This window comes from Astyanax mexicanus, chromosome 19 (assembly GCF_023375975.1).
Source record: "Astyanax mexicanus isolate ESR-SI-001 chromosome 19, AstMex3_surface, whole genome shotgun sequence".
NCBI classification, from domain to species: domain Eukaryota; kingdom Metazoa; phylum Chordata; class Actinopteri; order Characiformes; family Acestrorhamphidae; genus Astyanax; species Astyanax mexicanus.
Window position 1 is genome coordinate 20,232,223 of NC_064426.1, and position 18,235 is coordinate 20,250,457.

Sequence of the window (18,235 nt, forward strand, 5' to 3'; positions counted from 1 at the left end):
ATCTTTCCCTCCTCTTATATAATTGCGTGTTATCGTTCTTACCCTGCCACCAAGATGCGAGGGATCTCCCCAGCGAAGGCCTCTGCCATCTCCCTGCTGCCCACATTGGCGATGCAGTGCAAGGCCAGACACATGAAGGTGGGGTTCCTGCTGGACAGGTCATTCTTTATGGCGTTATTGATCAGCCTGATCAGCTCACTGTTGCTGTTCACCAGCACTGAGATGAACAAATATCCCTAAAAATACAGGGAAAAAAATAAAGAGGAAGAATTAGCACATCGTTACAATAAGATACAAAACATTTGCATTATTCAGGTGTTGTACAGTGCAGTGTAAGTGAAGAGCAAACAAACATCACATCAGAGTTAATCCTGTTTTTTCTGTCACACCAGCTGTTGCTTGCGCAATAAATACGTTGACCACTTGTTTGCACAGCATCATCAAACAGATAAATGCTTACTTGAAAAAAAATTAAATAAAGATAAAACAGACATACTTTTCTTGGAAATGGAAAAAAGGTATGCAGGCCCTGGGAAAACCTAAACCTTTAAAGAAAAGACAAAATCAGAAACCTTGGCGTGACCTTGAATTTATACCACATCTTAATAAGATCAAGACTGCCTTTTATCATTTAAGAAATAGAGCACAAGTGAGATCTTCTCTTCAGTTAGATAATGCCAAGAAACTGATTTGTGCGTTTATCTTTTCTCTTTATCTTCTATAAACTGATGCCTCCTCCAGATTTTTGTTTTCATGTGCCAAGAATATGAAAAACATTATCAATTAATATTTGCCAGATGTTTAGGAAAAAGTTAAACATTAACATTAGCTTTTAATTCATTTTATATTTTTTTCTATAATTTTCTATGGTCCCCCTCTAACTTGCTTCTTTAATGTGTTTTCTTAATTTAGTATTGTTGACATATCTGTTTATGTACAGCACTTTGAGCTGAGAGGGCTTTCTACTTGACTTTGGAAAATTGCTATGAGTATTTGAATGTAGTGAGCAGAGAGGATTGGAGATTGGGCAGGATTGGTGTCCACAAACATTTGGACATATTTTAGTATAAACAGAAAGAATACTGTCATATTTAATTATATGAAAGAATTATTACATTCGTATTTGATATCTGATTCTTAAAACAAGGCAAATTTGGCTGTAACATTACTGACTACATAATGTGTGCCTCCCTACATCACAGATCAGATGTGCTGCAACACTGTGACAGATGTCCTCAGCACCCTTTCCCCTGGCAGGTGGGTGTTGATCACGGTGAGCTTTGAGAAGCTGCTGTGATGGCTCAGCTTTGAGAGCCGTGTATAATGGCTGAGCTCAGAGCTGAAGTAAAGAGAGTAAGTGCAGCACTGCAGAAATGTCATCTTCCCACAGACTCACAGACACAGCAGGCCCAACTGCTCAGACGACACTGAGCACCGAGCCACGGGAGAGTGCTTTACTCTCTCGCTGAGTAAATGTGTGTGTGTCTCACACACTGCCAAAGGCTCTACTGCTCTTACGTAGTCCTCTTACTCTGCACTGCTTTCTTTTAAAGTCTCTCTCAGTTATGCTCCTTCACCCTATTTCATCCCTCTAACTCACCCGTTCTAGCTTCCTGCTTTTTCACACACTTCACTTCTTCCTTATTGGTGTTTTGCATTTATTGTTACGCTTTACAGCTAACAATGACTCACCTGCATATGATTACCGTATTTTTTGCACAATATTATAAGGCTCACTATTAATGAATGTCTATTTTCTGGTCTATTTTCATACATAAGTCACACTGGATTATAAGGTGCATTTTAAGAGGCACTATAATGAACTTCTAAATCAGCTGGTCTCAGCGCTGGGTGGTGGTGGAGGGGGGGTAGGCTAAGCTAATTAAACCAAACTGTAATAAAAAAAATCCTTTTTTTAAAGACTTTTTCTTCAAACAAACACTGGAGGTTAATCTATACAGATTTCTCTCCTGAAAACTGTTTATTTGGGTGAGTAAAGAGTAAGCTTAGATTCCTGAATTTGTTTTCAGCACTAGGCTGTAGCATTAGCATTAGCGGCTAACCTCTTGAGCAGTGCTAGCAGTGGTAAGAGCAGGCTACAGCCCGATAATACTAACGGGGAATAACGGGGGACATAGCGAGCGTGGTTAGCGGATAATGCTAAGGCTACTCCAGCAGTGTTAGCCGGGGTTGGGAGCAGGCTATAGGCCAATAATACTCACCTCTGAATGGGGAAATTGCAGTTAGTGGCCCTGATTATGGAGAACTAATCTAAAACTCTAGAATAACACTGCAATTTTGTGGAGTGGAGTTACTACTCCTTACAACCTGACTGGTAAAATTCATACATAAGACACAATGACGATTTTGGGGAATAATTAAAGAATTTAAAAAGCGCCTTATAGTGTGAAAAAAGGTAGTCTTTTCTAATCCTATTCATTTTTTTATGCATAAACAGAACTGAAAGTTTATACATATTTACCCATTATAGGGCTGCCACTTACAACTATTCAACAAATATTACTGTTCCTGGCATCTAGGTCTGTCACAATTACTACAATATTGAGTCATCAGACAATAAAGGGAAATATCCTCAGTCATTTTTGCAGCCCTAAAGATAACCATTTTTTTCACTTAGCAAGTGAGTCCATTAACACAAATAAGCTGAAAAGACTGTTTTATTTATTAAGGATACTTAAAGGTTTTTCATACTCCAAGTCCAGTATCTGAATATTTTAATAACTACAGTTAATTGCACTTACATATTATACTACACTAACAGTAGTAAAAATCTAAATTATTTCTTGGACATATACTACTAATTTTAAATGGTCTAATTTTAGTCTACCTGAAACTACAAGTAAATAATTACAATCCAATAAAAGAATAAGAATAGAAGAATTTTATTCACTTTATTCACAATGGCTACCTGTTAGTTCTCGCACCAAGTTTTAAGATCCTTCAATGTCTGTCTTTTCCATCCATAGTGCTCAAAACTGCTAAAAGGGCATTCCAGTAGAGGTAGGAGTAGCTAAAAATGTCTTAATAAATTAAAATAAAATAAATAAGAGTACAGTTAAACAATTGCAAGAACAGTATAACAATGCATAAAGGGCCTAATTTGAGTAAAATCCATTAAAAGTAGTCCACATGCTTCTTTCATTTTCAGTCACATTTCTGTATCTCTCAGCTTGTCAAGGAAAGCCTGTGCTTTACTGGTGGCTATTAATGCAAATTACACTTGCTGACTAGGGATTAGGGAAGCAGGAAAAAAGCAGGAAATGTCAATTTGTCATTGCTTTAAAAAAACCTACTTATTCAGTGTGTTTCTTTCCTGTAGTGCATTGTAAGTGTTATTGTCTTGATCATTATAATAACAGAAATAGAATTAAAAAGAAATAACTGCGGTCTCTGTCATTAATTCAGATTCTTGTCAAAACATTTTCTCTTATTCCGTTAGTACATTTAGTAGGGATGTGTAAGAACCTAGCTATATGAAGACAGTTTATTCAATGCTATCTAGTGCCCAGGGTTTAAACACAACACAAAATGAATTACCAATCTGCCACCAATGCCTACCAATTTTTACATATAAGCTATTCATCAAAAACTAATGTTGCATTAAGAGAATCAATGCAGTACTACAAAACAAAAAATGTTTTTGTATATATATATATATATATATATATATATATATATATATATATATATATATATATATATATATATATATATATATATACTCATTAGTGACTGTACAAGTGACTGTAGCTACAAAATATAAAAAACATGGAAGCTATATACACACACACACACAACAATTATGTTAAATGTTATCAAGTAAAACTATTAAACTATTACAATAATAAACCATCATGCTTCAGATTTAAAGACTTGTAAACCTTATATTTTGCATCAACCTCATCACAACAGTTCTAATTCAGTATTAGATTTTGTATTTTAAAATAAGCATATTAGGTCTGTAGTCTGATCAGCCAAGAATTTCAAAGCACTACTACACTGCACTTCAGGCTAATGACCCCTTGGCTTTTTACCTGCTTGCTCTCGATGAGAAATTGCATCATGTCAACATTACCAAGCATCAGCTGCATGTGAAACAAATTCACAGTAATGCTTGATAACTCTGCTTGTACTGGGTCCAATTAACAGTCGTGGGAATGCAGCCATTTGCTTGCTATGGAGCTTGTGAAGACCACACAGGCTGAGCCCAATCTGCTTACTGCTAACAAAGGCTGTAATGTGTATGTGTAATGTTTGCTGTGCTGTAGCAGGCTCCCTTGTGCAGTTTAAATGCATACAGATCTGTCGAATGAGGTGGGGTGGGAGGAGAGAGAGAGGGAGCAGTGAAGGTAATATACACACTGTTTTTCTAATATCCACAGTCTTGCAGATTCAGGCAAACACACGCCGAGGTGAGCTCTGGAACACTTAGGCCCAATCCAATTTCTCTTTTGTACCCCTTTCAAGGGGAAAAGGCTAAATCCTCCAGCTAATAATTGGGACAACCCAATACAGAACCCAATACAGATATAGCTATAGCAGTGGAGCGCTGAAGTTCAGCAACCTAGCTGCTGGTTAAGTAGTTAACTTTAGGGCATTGTATTTCTTCATAAAGGGGGCAGGTATGGGGCGTTAAGTGGTTCAGCAGGCTAAGCAATGCCACTACGATCAGGAGATGGCTGGTTCGAATCCCTGTCATGCAGCTCGCCATCAGCTGCCAAAGCCCTGAGAGAATACAATTGGCCTTACCCTCTTTGGGTGGGTAGATAGAACTCTTTCCCCTCATTACTCCAAAGGGTGATGTCAATCATCACAAGGCGTCTGTGAGCTGATGTATCGTAACAGAGTTACTGCGATTTCTTCAGAGCGTGCTGTGATGCTACTCGGCAATGCTGCCTCAGCAGCAATAGTTTTATTTTTTTGTTACACCCTAAATGCTGCAGCCTTTGTCATCTGTTGCACAATTCCAGGTGGAACGGAAAAGCTTTCTTTTGGGAAGAAAAAAATACCCACATTTTTGGGTTTCTTTTTTTGCCACCATCTTGCCAGTGATTCTTAGCCCTCTGTTTTATACATGCCTTTGTAAAATCTCGGTTTGAAGTGCCATATAGTCCCAACACTTCTCACTACCTTTTCAACCTAATTACACCCTACCCCTAGGTGTGAATGTGCAAAACAGAGGAGGGGTTAAGTGGTAGGGCTAAGTGGTAAAATGGGATTAGGCCTTTGTGGTGGAAAAATGCAGTGTATCTGTAAATAATTTCAAATTCAGGGCTGATGCAAGAAATATTTGGTTTATTATATCTGATTGAGCCAAACAGCTGACAGCTGCATGATTCATGGATGTGAGAATGTCATAACTACACCACGAATAAGCTATTTTTAATCACAGTGTGGGGTTTTAAAAAATCACATTAATCTAGCTGGGGCAGTTTGTTTGTGGTGAAAAAGTGATGTGACCCCAAAATCTGAATTAACCATTAGGGGTACTCAGCAAATGTGAGCTAAAGAGTATTTTAACTAGCCAGTTATGCCAACAATAAATGAATGCCACTGCTGTAACTGCTGTTAAATTAAGGGCTGGGATATTATGTTTTATTAAGTTTCAATTATATTTCGATTATATAACTTGACAAAGACTGTGCTTTGTTGAGTGTCATCTCTCCAGAAACCAAACCATTTCCACAAAAAAAGACTAATGTGTAATATTTTTGTTGAAATGAATTCACATTTATACGGTAACTTGCATAACGCTGCAATACTATGATATGCACCTTTTTTATATCTTGTATAAAATTGCTTTGAATTTCACAATTGACAATATACTTCCCATCTCTAATTTAACTGCACAGAAATATGCACTAATCCAGAACAAAGGACTATCACCCTATATTTACTTTCTGCTTCAAAACACACCAAGGGAAAAACTATCCAAGCTTACAATGTCGTTAACTTATTGACAGAAGAATGAATTAAAGGTGCATGGCCTTAATTTCAAGCAAAATTCTTGTGATAAGTGTGTGAGTAATATAGTAGCATTTTTGCATACATACATAATTTTCTAAAAAATGTTTGCAGAAGATTTAGCAAATTCAAGAATTCCCCCTGCTCTGGTGACTCAACAAGTGAATCATTAGAGCCCAAGAGAAGACTTGGCTGGAAATCCTTCTTGTGTAATGTAGATTTTATGTTGAGTTAATGGTATGTTTCTTCTTCTAAATGTTTTGGGAATTGTGCCAAATCAATAGGTGGAGTATCGCAGTAAAAAACATTAGCCCGAGGGCCTGAATTGAATTATTTGGCTCCAAAGATCAGAACATTATCGCTGAAACTGCTCTTAAAGAGGCTGGTCACAGAAATGAGAGCAACTTCCAAAAAACAATCAATCAGGGAGTGGAAAGACTTGAACACTGACAGAAGCCTGGATGTTTCCACCTCCTAGAACAAGAGTTCCCAATGTCAGTCCTGTGCAAATAGTGTGGGGTTCCCTGAACTGTGACTGGGTAGCCAGGTTACAGAAGACAAGAACAAAGAACAGAGTAGAGAACACAAGAATGCAAAATGAATAAGAGTGAGAACAATTCATTGCCTGGATGAATCAATCAAGTCTTACCATTTTAGCTGCACAGATTCTGCCTGAACTTGAGCTGCTTAATTAAAGTGCTTAACATAATTGTCTGTAAATGTTTTCACCCCACAGGTTAAGGACTCTGGTAATTCACATTACTCTGGAACGCTGTTTGACTGATTGTCTAAATGGTTTTATAATTTAATTGTGTTTTGCAAAATCGAACCTAATTATCCCCAAATAAAAACCACTGTTGAACCAAGACTAGCGGGTCAAAAAACGAATAGAAGAAAACTTAAACTGTAGTGGGGTAACACCCAAAAGCTCCTCCTTTCATTGTTGTTAAAGTAGTGGCCATACAGAAAAAAATAGCTTATTTCAAATAAAGATGGAGGGCATGGCAGAAACAATCGATGACGAATCGAAAAAATAATCGAAAAATTAGTCGATTACCAAAATAATCATTAGTTGCAGCCCTAGTACGCAGCTTTAGTACATGAGCCCCCTGGTGGGAAAATATTTTAAAAGACGGTTTGCAATTTCGGACTAATTACAGTTGAAAGAAAAACAGCAGACAATCCTGCACTCTAAAGCTCATATAAATCCCCTAGTATTGTATGTAATCACTGAGTAAACACAGGAGTAAACGCTCACACGTATTCACAATCTGAGCTGATAAAAGCACAACAAATTAAACAAGGTTCACACCTTGACTCCTCTGAACAAGATAATTTATGATGCGTTGCTCATGTAAGTGGATCTTGACTCCAGAATCTCAAGCTAAATTCAACAGATGTAGTGAAGTGAAGAATGAAGTAGTTGAGTCTGCATATGCTTAAAGGAGTTGAGCAGTGAGCAAACATTTGCTAAGTTCACCTGAGTGTGCCTCACCGGCTGTCAGAGATCAAACGCTAATCTGAATTAGGACTACTCTCCCGCACAGGAAGAGAGCAAACCTTCACTAAGCTTTGCTGATCTAAAAGATGAAAGAATATGTTCTGGCACAACCAAAACTAAAACAAAACCAGCCAACCATGTGACAAAATAAATGCATATTTATAATGGAGAAAAGTCAACCATTAGTGCGTTTCCTCTAGGATTTATTTCAGCAGCAGTGGTAGGCCCACACTTCCACCGCCCCTGGCCAACCAGATAGAATTCGGACACGAGGAGCTGAAAAATCTTAATCCAGACTAACAGGTTTATGGTTAGGTTTATGTTAAAAATGTTACACTCTTACCTGCATAAACTAAATTAAACAAAGTGTATAGCATCACTTCTACCATTTATTATCAGTCAACTACCTCTTGACAAAGTGCAAGCTGACATTTAAAACTGTATGGGGTGGGAGAGTAACATTGGTAGAGGAAATTCCTTATTACATGTGATCTACTGTTGCTCTCTGTGGTCTCAATATGGCTTTGTTTTAATGCAGCAATTTTAAAATGTTGCATGGTGTGTAGTGGTGCATTAAAGAATCTAAAGCTTTATCTGGATGGGATTAGTTTCTCAGGGGGTCCCGGGGTAATTCTCTCTTTTATGGTGTGTCCTCTGTGATTTTACTTATTTTAACGACCATCAATGTGTTTTTCTCAGACGTCCACTGAGAAAATTACAGGCTGAAATCTTTGGTTTGAGTTTTGTCACCTCTCATTTAATAAAATAGCTATTTATCCACTGCTGCGCACCATAATTACACTTTAGGCGCGTGTTTCCACAGAGATTTACATAAACACAACAGCAAATGAAAATGGAGGAGCTACTGAACGCGATGTCATGAGGCCGAGAAAGCCAAAAAAAAAAACTGCAGTCCAGATGCAAGAGTTTTATCACTGCATTTTATCGGCGCCAGTACTGTCTATTATAAACAACAGTTCTGAGCATTAGATAGTTTAAATCTACCTTTCCTTCTTTAGTCCTTCTTTCTTGATAGGGAGGCAAAGGTATGAAGACCTAAGAAGCCATCTGCAGAGTTATGCAATTGTGATATTGTGACATTTTATACAATTCTGAACCAGTGGCAGGAACACAGCTGCAGTGGTGGCCCCACTGCTGCAAAATATATGCAGCAGAAATGTTGCATTATTGCTTTGTCTGGTATTTCAGGTAATTGAAAAGTGAAGCAGAACTGCATGGCTTGTACTGCAGCAGCAGGGGTGGTGGTGGTGGTGGTGGTGATGGTAGACATCTGATAGCCCCGGGAGTCAATGTGACATTTTTTTTTTGTACTTGCAGAACAATCCAATTTGAACTATAATCCTGAATTATCAAGCCACAGAAACAATAATAAATAAAACAGGACATTACCAAGAAAGCATGAAGCTGAATACAATGTAGAAATGAATGTATATTTATTCTACAAGAGGACAATGATGTTATTCAACTCTGCGCATCTGAGTGCAATCAAAGAAAAGCTCTAACTGAGCTGGATCAGGCATGGAGGAAATGGGGATACTGAAATAATGACTTCACAGGAAATGCTCCTCCAAACATGATCACCTTCTCGATGAACATATTGCGGCAAAAACAGTTGTGAGTCACTCAGAAAGATATGAATGAGCAGATTTCAGATCTGAGGAGGACCATGTGCCTCGTCCAAAGTACAAACACAAAACGCAAATGCTGATGTCATTCTCAAAAAACGTTTACAATGCAATTCAATGCTCTGAAATGACACCTCAATCAGCCTCACCCTCAGCGGATTGCTCTTTGTAGCTACACATGACACCCAGGGTTTCTGCTCACTCTCTAAGTGTGAGAGCCAGGAGAGAGCAGAGCAGGGCAGGGCACTGATGGGAGCCTGGCTGGTACAGTGGGCGGAAAATCAGCAGGAGATAATTAGGGCTCATGGTGAGTATACACGGCATGGAGTGTGACGGGAGCAGTTTGTGTGAAAGCATTAAAACAACCAATGCGGATTTTCTGCAGTTTGAGGAAAAACACAGACCAAAAGACACACAAACACTCCTACAGCACAGAGATGAGAGAGCACAAACACACAGCATTAGATTCACGTTGAACAAAAGGGTTAATCCTACTTACAATTTGTTTCTCAGTGTACTTGTTGGAGCTGAGCAGGTTGACTGCCTCCATGTGGCCGAAGTCGATGTCATGGCCCAGGAGGAAGATGAAGAGCAGTTTGCACACATATTTCTTCTTACTGTATCCATCCAGAGCCTTGTCCCCCTTAAACTTAGAGCGGATGTTGGCCAACTCCTTATTGATGCGCTTGATTTCAGCCTCCTTGCTCTTGCCTGTGGAAAAACAAAGAACTAAGACTTAGCTTTTTTTATAAATAATACAACGCTACCTATTTCTTAGTGCAACACCTTTGAGTTTATATTTATATTTTACTGATCTGGGCAATAATTACTATTCTTAAGATTTTTTTCTTTTTTGGTTTATATTTGCACTCTAAGCTTAGTGTAATCTCTGTAATTCTAGTAATCTATTGTGTGTAAACACTGTGTGAATTGCTACTCTATCTAGTCCATCTATATCCATCCAAGAAGTTTAAAAATTAGCCACAAGTCACTTCACATGACCATTTACAAGTCTGGAGCTCCAGCTTTCAACACAGTTTGGTAATTTTCCAGCCTGAATATGTGCATAGATGTAAATGTATAGCCAGGGGTAGGGGTAGGTGATATGGCACTAAAATAATATCATGATATTTCATGGTATTATTGCGATAACTATACTCTTGGCGATCATTTTTTTTTTCAAGAATACACTACTGCAACAAAATGAAAATTTCATTTTATTGTTGCATATGATTTATGTCACACCCCTACCTGAGATATAAAAAAATACAAGAATTTGATCGGATTTGTACCATGATCCAGAAGTCAATGATCCAGAATGTCATGATGACTTATAATGCACTCTAAATATCTCCATGTAACTAGGATTAAAGTAAAATAAATGATACTGGACAGACATAATCTGTCTCTAGTAAATATATAATGGAAAATGAAAACACTGTGAAAAAAGTAGTACCCTGATGTAATAAGTGGGGGTGGGTGATATGGCACAATATTTTTAGAGTAAAATATCGCTCACAATATTAAAAAATGTTGGCGATTTTATTGCGTACCATAAGATATGGCACACCCCTAGCCAGGGGTATAAATGACATATACATCCACTTTATATAAGTCTTGAAATGTGAGTGAAAATAAAGTGAAATTCAAAATAGCATAATTAAATTACTAATATTACATTTTTCAGAGGTCTCAAAAATCTCCCAAACAAATACACAAATCCAGCACACAATTATCTCACATTACCAGCCCTAGACTGCAAAAATATTAGGCTGCATCAACAATATCAAATAGCAACAATGATATTTAAGAAGAACATGATTACAAAGCCTGACCATCAACAACAAAAACCTTGTCAACAACAAACCTTGTGTAACAATGATAACATAGTGGTTTAACTGAAAGCTTTACCTTAACACCCACCAGTTATGTGTAAACTAAGGATACAAGCCAGTACACACTAACATAAATATTAGTCAATGCTGAACCCAGCTTAATCTGGTCCTGTTTCCTGAAAGCATAATTACAAATGAACATGGATAACCAATGACCACCAACAGACAGTGAGGAAGCCACAACTGTGCTGATATGACAGTAACTGCTCATTCTACACTCTTCCTAAGGAAGTAGGCAGGAAATAGTGGTGAAAAATGTTCTAAAGGTTTGGGGTAAAGTCCAAGGACAGATTACCCCACTATGTTTGCAGTGTCCTATGGGTATATCTTACAAGCTGATTTTGACATGGAGTAAAACTATGAAATCTAGTTCTTCAAAACATTTGCAGTGTTTAAGAATGCCAGAATGCATGATATTCAGATTTACACATATAACACCTTTGTAAGGCTAAAGTTCATTGGGACAACAGCTATAAACATTTAATATGTCCCAATGTTCGTGGACACCCCTTCTAATGAAAGCTTTCAGCTACTTTAGGTTGAACCATGTACTAAAGATATGCAAATGCACACTCACAGCTTGTCAAGTCCCTGTTTACAAGTACTACCAAAATAATAGAACTCTCTGGAGTGAGCATACATTAATCTATTGGCACCAAGCCTAATGTCAGCAGTAATACCAGAGTAATACTAGAGAGGTATAAATCCCCAGCTTTAAGCTGTGGAGCGGTGGAATTATTAATCTGGAACTATGGTATGCACTCCTTCCTACACTTTTGGGATGAGTTGGGGAACTTTACTATGTTCTTGTTGCTAAATGCAATAAAACCCTTAATAGCAATGCTTCAAAATCTAATGAAAACCTTCACTGGACAGCAAGACAACTTACTCCAACGAAAACAGCATATAAATACGCTTGATTTGTGAGGGATATTAAAAATAAAACAATGAATGAAAGCATCTTATTACTTATGCCCTCCTAATGTAGAGTCATCTAAAATACTGAAGACTGGAAATACTGAACACTTTAAACAAATACTGGACATTTCTGAAAAAGAAGCACACTGGCTTCACCAACAGCTGTTCAAGCTCATTCTTTCAAACAGTAATTCCTCTAGAGGAAGGAAATAAAGATCACACCGACAAACATACTAGACTCCAATACCACACCCAAGAGTTAATATTTGGGCCAATCTAATAAAGAAATACCACTTTCTACGAGTCTGAGTACATCTGGCAAATCTACTGTATACAAGCTTGTCTAAACAAACTACAACTCATCTTCCTGCTAGCCAGATGAATGGTGTCTTTGACTGTATGATTTAATACTAAAATCTTGTATCCAAGACCACTTCTCAGTGGGTAAACCAACAGCAGATGACAGATGCACAGACCAAGCAGCACTCATCTGCACGCCAGAACCAGTTTCTGCACAGCACAGTCTGTAAATGGCTGGCATGCCTTTACTGGGATTTACTGAACCCTGGAGAGACAAAATTCTCAATTATGTTCACCACAGGGTTCTTATGTTAGAATCCTCACAGGTAAGTCACCAGCCAGATCCAGGAGGAACACGTTAAATTAGGGAAAACCTGCATAAGCTCTTCACTGCTTGCAAAGAATGAGTGTAAGAAAGGCTTAAGAAACATATTACAAATATGACCTATTATGATATGAACATCACATGACCTTCAACGGTGTTCTATGACATCTGGAACCAAAATGTTAACGAAAGATACCCAAGATACTTTAAGTCCAGTAAAAGTATAGAGGCTGGGAAAAAGGAGTGCAGCCTTTAAGGGACTTAAATCTTAATTTATCAAATTTCGCATCAATATCAGGATATCCAACAGCATTATTGCACACTCCAAGTACAGACCACTGCATACCAGGAACACTCCACAGGACCTAATGTTTTGAAAATGGCCCAGTTCCAGTCCAGTCATCTATCCATCATAGTGAGGCTCTTGTAAAAGTGGTTCAGATTCCTATATCTTGCCATTTTTTCCTACTTTTAACACATGACCTTTAAGAACTAACTGTTCGCTTGGTATCTAATATGTAGGTCCCAATCCCTTTACATGTTCTGCTGTAGATGAGGATCAACTCAATGTTAGTCACTTCACCTGTCAGTGGTGCCAAAGTTATGACCATTATGGCTGATCTGCATCAGCCACTGGCAGATATTTGCACTGATATTTAAGGGTGATAAAGACAACAGATGGTAAAGGTAATTCACATGGTCCTTTGGGCAATTCCACACAGGAACCATTTTTAACGGCTCCATTAAGAACTATGTTTTTAACAGAGATGCGAGTGTGAAACTGTAAAGTGCCTAAATCTCTACTGCAATAATGGATCTGTATGGAACTAAAATGGTCCATATACTCTACTGCACTAAAATATAATTTTATTGCATTTTGTTATTTTTTCTGCATTTATTTACTTCTGTTGTGCTCATCCATTGGATTTTAACATGGACAGTAAAAAGACAACTATGATTTAAGCATAATCCCATAGTTCCCTTAATGGTGCTTCCTTAGTCTTAGCTCACTGCACTTTCACCAGAATAGACACATTTCACTTACAATTACGACTTACTTTTACACTCCCCACACACATACAGCTTGTGGAAAACAATGGAGAGCACTGAGAAATGATCAGTGTGTCCTCCCTGCTCTGCCGTGTGGTTGTGCTACTGCTGCGGATCGCTCAAAGCCACATGAATACACACGGCGCTCTCTGTAAGGAACAGCCACATCCTGCCCTGTCCACTGTGTGCTGTGACACCACACATCTCACTGAGTGCAAGAGTGCATTTAGAGGACACTAGGCCTGGTATTATTGTGAGGAAAGAGGTGAGGAAAGTACATAGCAATAAACAAAGAACATAGCAGGCATAGACGCATGGAAATTGTTAAATGTCAATATCAAATATCCATCCCCCAATCCCTTTTTCATCTAAGTCAATACAAAAACACAACAACAGGATTATAGAGAAGTTTACATGGCTTGTTTCTTTTTTATTATTGGGGTACAATTCACATTTTTGCACAATAGGCAAATGGTACCAAATTGTTCTTTTCTCCTCAGACACAAACCAGTGAACTTTAAGCGTTCAAAAAAGGGGTACGTTTCTTAAAAAAACACAATAAGGAAAGGATTATGCATCTCTAAATGATACTGTACATAAATATGGCCTAAAGATGGTCTTCTCTAATACTGAAATTAACTGAAACTTCTCTTATACATGAACGCATTGAAACAATGTTTTTAGATGCTATAATGTAGTGGATACCAACAACTTCTTCCCCACAGAAGTCTAGGGTTTGATTCTAGGCCAGGAAAGACTACCATACTACACCAGTCCTTGAACTAGACTAACTTTACATTCTCCAGCCTGGGTAAAATGACACAAACACAAGTCTATCTGGAAACCACAAAAGTGTAAGACATACGACTTAAACGTATGAATTATAGTGTATGACTATTTACTGACTTGCACTTTAAAATTAAATACATTTTATTGTATATATATATATATATATATATATATATACACACACACATACACACATACACACACACACACAATGGATATTTATATATATATATATAAATATTTCAGTATATAAAAGTTCTTCTTTGAGTTTTTAATTCTTAAAACTTTTACAACAATTTTAGGGTGATAAATTATACATGTATTTCAGGACACTCAAAGGAAGTAACTCTGACAAAGAGAGTCAGGCAAATGCCATAAATGTGAATGTAAATCTACCATACTCAACACCACCATTACCCCAACTGCAGGTTAATCATGTGCTAACTACTGTTGTAAATGTCAGCTCATTTCACATCTATGCAACCTTAGCTATCTAGACTCGTGACTAAAATAGCTACTGCCAGTATTTTAAAAAAAATGTCTACTGAAATAAAGGCAAATATGTCTTTGTGTCAAATGTGCATTTGATGTGCAACTAAAATATAATTCCTCAGCTGTGGTAACAGGCCACAAGATCCATAACACAACTACAAATTGAAGGTCTCCACTTCATTCTTTATCACTCAGGCCCATGGGAAGTGCCTGATAAAGGTTTTAACGTACACACAGTTGTCATGGCTCCTTTTGGTGAGGACAGATTATGGACACTTGTGAACTTGCTGTGTTTATCTTCTGTTTCTGAGATGCAAACCTCTTTGTTTTGTTGAAAAGGGTCTACACAGCTTTGAAAAAGGTAGAAGATCCTTTACAAGACACTTCACAGCAAGCAGAGCTTTTAATCTCATATCACTTATAAAAAACATAAGTTTAAAAAAAAAACATTAAAAAACATAGCAAGCACATCCAGTAACAATGCAAGTGGAACAAATATTGGGCTAAATAAACTACCTTTACCCACCAGCCCACAAGAAAAAACTGGCTTTGACCAAAACCAGTTGACTACAACATTAGCAACTGTAAGTAAAAAAAGACTGGTCTCTGTAACACTCAATCCCATAGGAAGTGCCTGTAGTTTTATCATACAAACACAGCTGATCTAGATTGGTTTGGCTTTGTAGTAGAGGCAGACAAGCCTTTGCAAAAAGGTGGAAGATTATTTCATGACATACTCCACACTAAGGAGGGTCTTTTATATAATTTCAGATATCATCCCAAGAACACCTAAAGCAATGTATGTGGAAACACTCATGAAGCAATGTCTCCTCCTCACCTGTTCATACCACAACTAGACAAGGGATGGAGCAAAACTATTCCACTAAATTACAACACTAAATAGTCAAAATAAAATGCATGGCTATATTTGGCCAAGACCAAGAACAGCCTGTGAAGATAACTATGATCATCTCCAGCTTCTAAGGCAAAAAACTGGTTTTGTTAAAGTAGCCTTCCAGGATGTACTTCACGGTCCACACTGTGCAAGGCCTTGCATGTCATATCAGATATCATATCAAAAACATCCACAGAAATGTTGGTGGAACACACTTGAAGCAACGAACTCCCTCACCTGCCCATCCCAAAAGAGAGACTTGGGTTGGACTAAACCCAATCTCCACTACAGGAGTGACTGGCTGACTGACTTCTTTGGGCATGGCTTCTTTAGGCAAAGACAGATTACTAACAGATTGTGAGCTTGCTACGTGTAACTTCTAGGTCTGAAGCAAAAACTGGTGTTTGTCTAGAGGCCTAGCTGACTAGCTACATAACATTACCCCTGCAAAGTGTGGAAGATAATTTTCAGGATGTAACTTTCTAGCTAGCTTGTTTGCCTATTCCACACCAAGCAGGGCATTCAAATATCATATCAAGCACGTCCAAAGCAGTGTAGGTAGAACTCTCGTGGAGCAATGACCCCTTGTTACACGCTCATCCCAAAATCAGATCAGGGTTAAACCTAAACCATTACGCTAAATTAAAACACTATGAAACTTCATAATAACGCATGGCTACTTTTGGATTATAAACAGCTTATGAAGTTGCTATGTTTGTATCCTGCCTCCAAAAGAAGCCTACGTGCCTCTGCAAACTGTGGAGGATCATTTCCAGGATGTACTCCACACTGAGCAGGGCCTTTCATGTCATATCAGACAACATATCAAGAACATCCATTGCAATGTTGGTGGAACCCACATGAAGCGACCCCCCCCCCCCCCCCTTACCTGCCCATCCCACAAGAGAGACTTGGGTTAGACAAGACCCGGTCTCCACTACAAGACTGACTGACTGACCTCTTTAGGCTTGGCTTATTTAGGCAAAGACAAATTAATAACAGATGCTACGTGTAACTGTTGGATCTCTAGAGGAATCTGGGGTTTATCGTAGAGGCCTAACTACGTTACCTACATGTCTCTGCAAACTGTGGAAGATCATTTCCAGGATGTAGCTAGCTAGTTAGCCTAATCCACAGTGAGCAGGGCCTTCAAATATCATATATCATATCAAGCACATCCAAAGCAGTGTAACCTGAGTGGACGCACACTAAATCAACGACCTCTCCTTAGCTAGGTTAACTCGTTAGCTTTCCAGATAGCTACTTTAGACTTAACTAGCTCACCTAGATAGCGCTAGCTAGTTAGCTAGCTTATCTACACATCCTACAAGGGAGACCCGCGTTGGACCAAAACCAGCTCCCTAACCTTCACCATTAGCTAACTATTTAACAGCTGTAAATTATCCTTATGCTTCGTTTTTTTTAAGCATAAACACCCTCTATATTAGCTATAGGCCTATAAACAGTCACTCTTAATAGTATAAATGGCACTTACAGTTTCTTATGTCCGATATGAAGACCGCTAATCCTCGCATTCCGTCTCCTTTCGACACAGCCGGCATCTTTGCAGGATTTTGTTGTTTCTTCTCACCTTACACGAAAAATAAACCACTTTTTGTCGACCTACGACGGTTTAGCTCACCTCGCTTTCCACAAAATACGCTCGTTTCGTAGCACAGCACCACTGAGCTACCTAACTAGCTAGAGCTATGTTAGCCGAGAAGCTAGCTAAAGCTAACGTTAACTAACCCGTACTCTGGCGCTTTTGATGGATGTTTAATGTGCTAGAGAGTTAGCCACCTAGCTAACGATAGCTGCTAACACAGTTGTGTGAAAGCTGAAATAACCAGACCTGAAAGTCAAAGTGTCTACAACCTATCTCTCTTTCTGCCTGTGTGCTTCTTTATTCAAAATATGTATCTGTCAATTCATAAGCGAGAAACCCGCTGCGCTCCGACCGCCGCCGTTTAAATTCATTCAAACCCAACAGTCCAAAATTTAACTACTGGCCCAAACGACGACAGGACTGAGTCACTTGGTGTGTAAAACCAAATTTACAGCGGGTCGTTTTCCTATAACACACTGTAGATGAGTGGATGTCCTACACAACATAAACAGCCACCGGGAGAGGGAGGAAAGCGATTAAAAAATAAAATATTTGATCTCCTTTCTGCTCGCTGTGAGTCACGGCACGGCGAGCTAGCGGACCAGCTAGCTGGCAGGCTAGCGCTATCAAACGTTAGAATACATCACCCGGAATGACCAGCGCGGTCGGAGACGGTCAAACCTAACGTTTTTTTCGGCGAACAATCTTATATTTAGCTGGAAAAACACAAATATGTAGTCTAGAATTCGGTTCGAGGTCGTCGGTTTCGTGCCTGCCGCGCCAGGTCGGTGTTCACGGACGAGGCTCGTGACAGAACGAACGAATAGCGATGT

The 18,235-nt window shown here is 38.5% G+C and overlaps 1 protein-coding gene across 3 annotated transcripts in view; it reads right to left on the reverse strand.

Annotated features, from left to right (window-relative positions):
* Positions 1 to 18,235, reverse strand: part of ap2a1 (adaptor related protein complex 2 subunit alpha 1) — a 40,925-nt gene extending 22,690 nt beyond the window's left edge. For all 3 annotated transcript variants that reach the window (XM_049468252.1, XM_049468251.1, XM_049468249.1), the window contains exons 1-3: positions 17,292 to 18,235; positions 9,632 to 9,843; positions 43 to 236 (exon numbers count right to left, since the gene is read on the reverse strand). In XM_049468252.1, the coding sequence (XP_049324209.1) occupies positions 43 to 236; positions 9,632 to 9,843; positions 17,292 to 17,358 (473 nt within the window). In that variant the 5' untranslated portion in view covers positions 17,359 to 18,235. The remainder of the gene's footprint in view (positions 1 to 42; positions 237 to 9,631; positions 9,844 to 17,291) is intronic.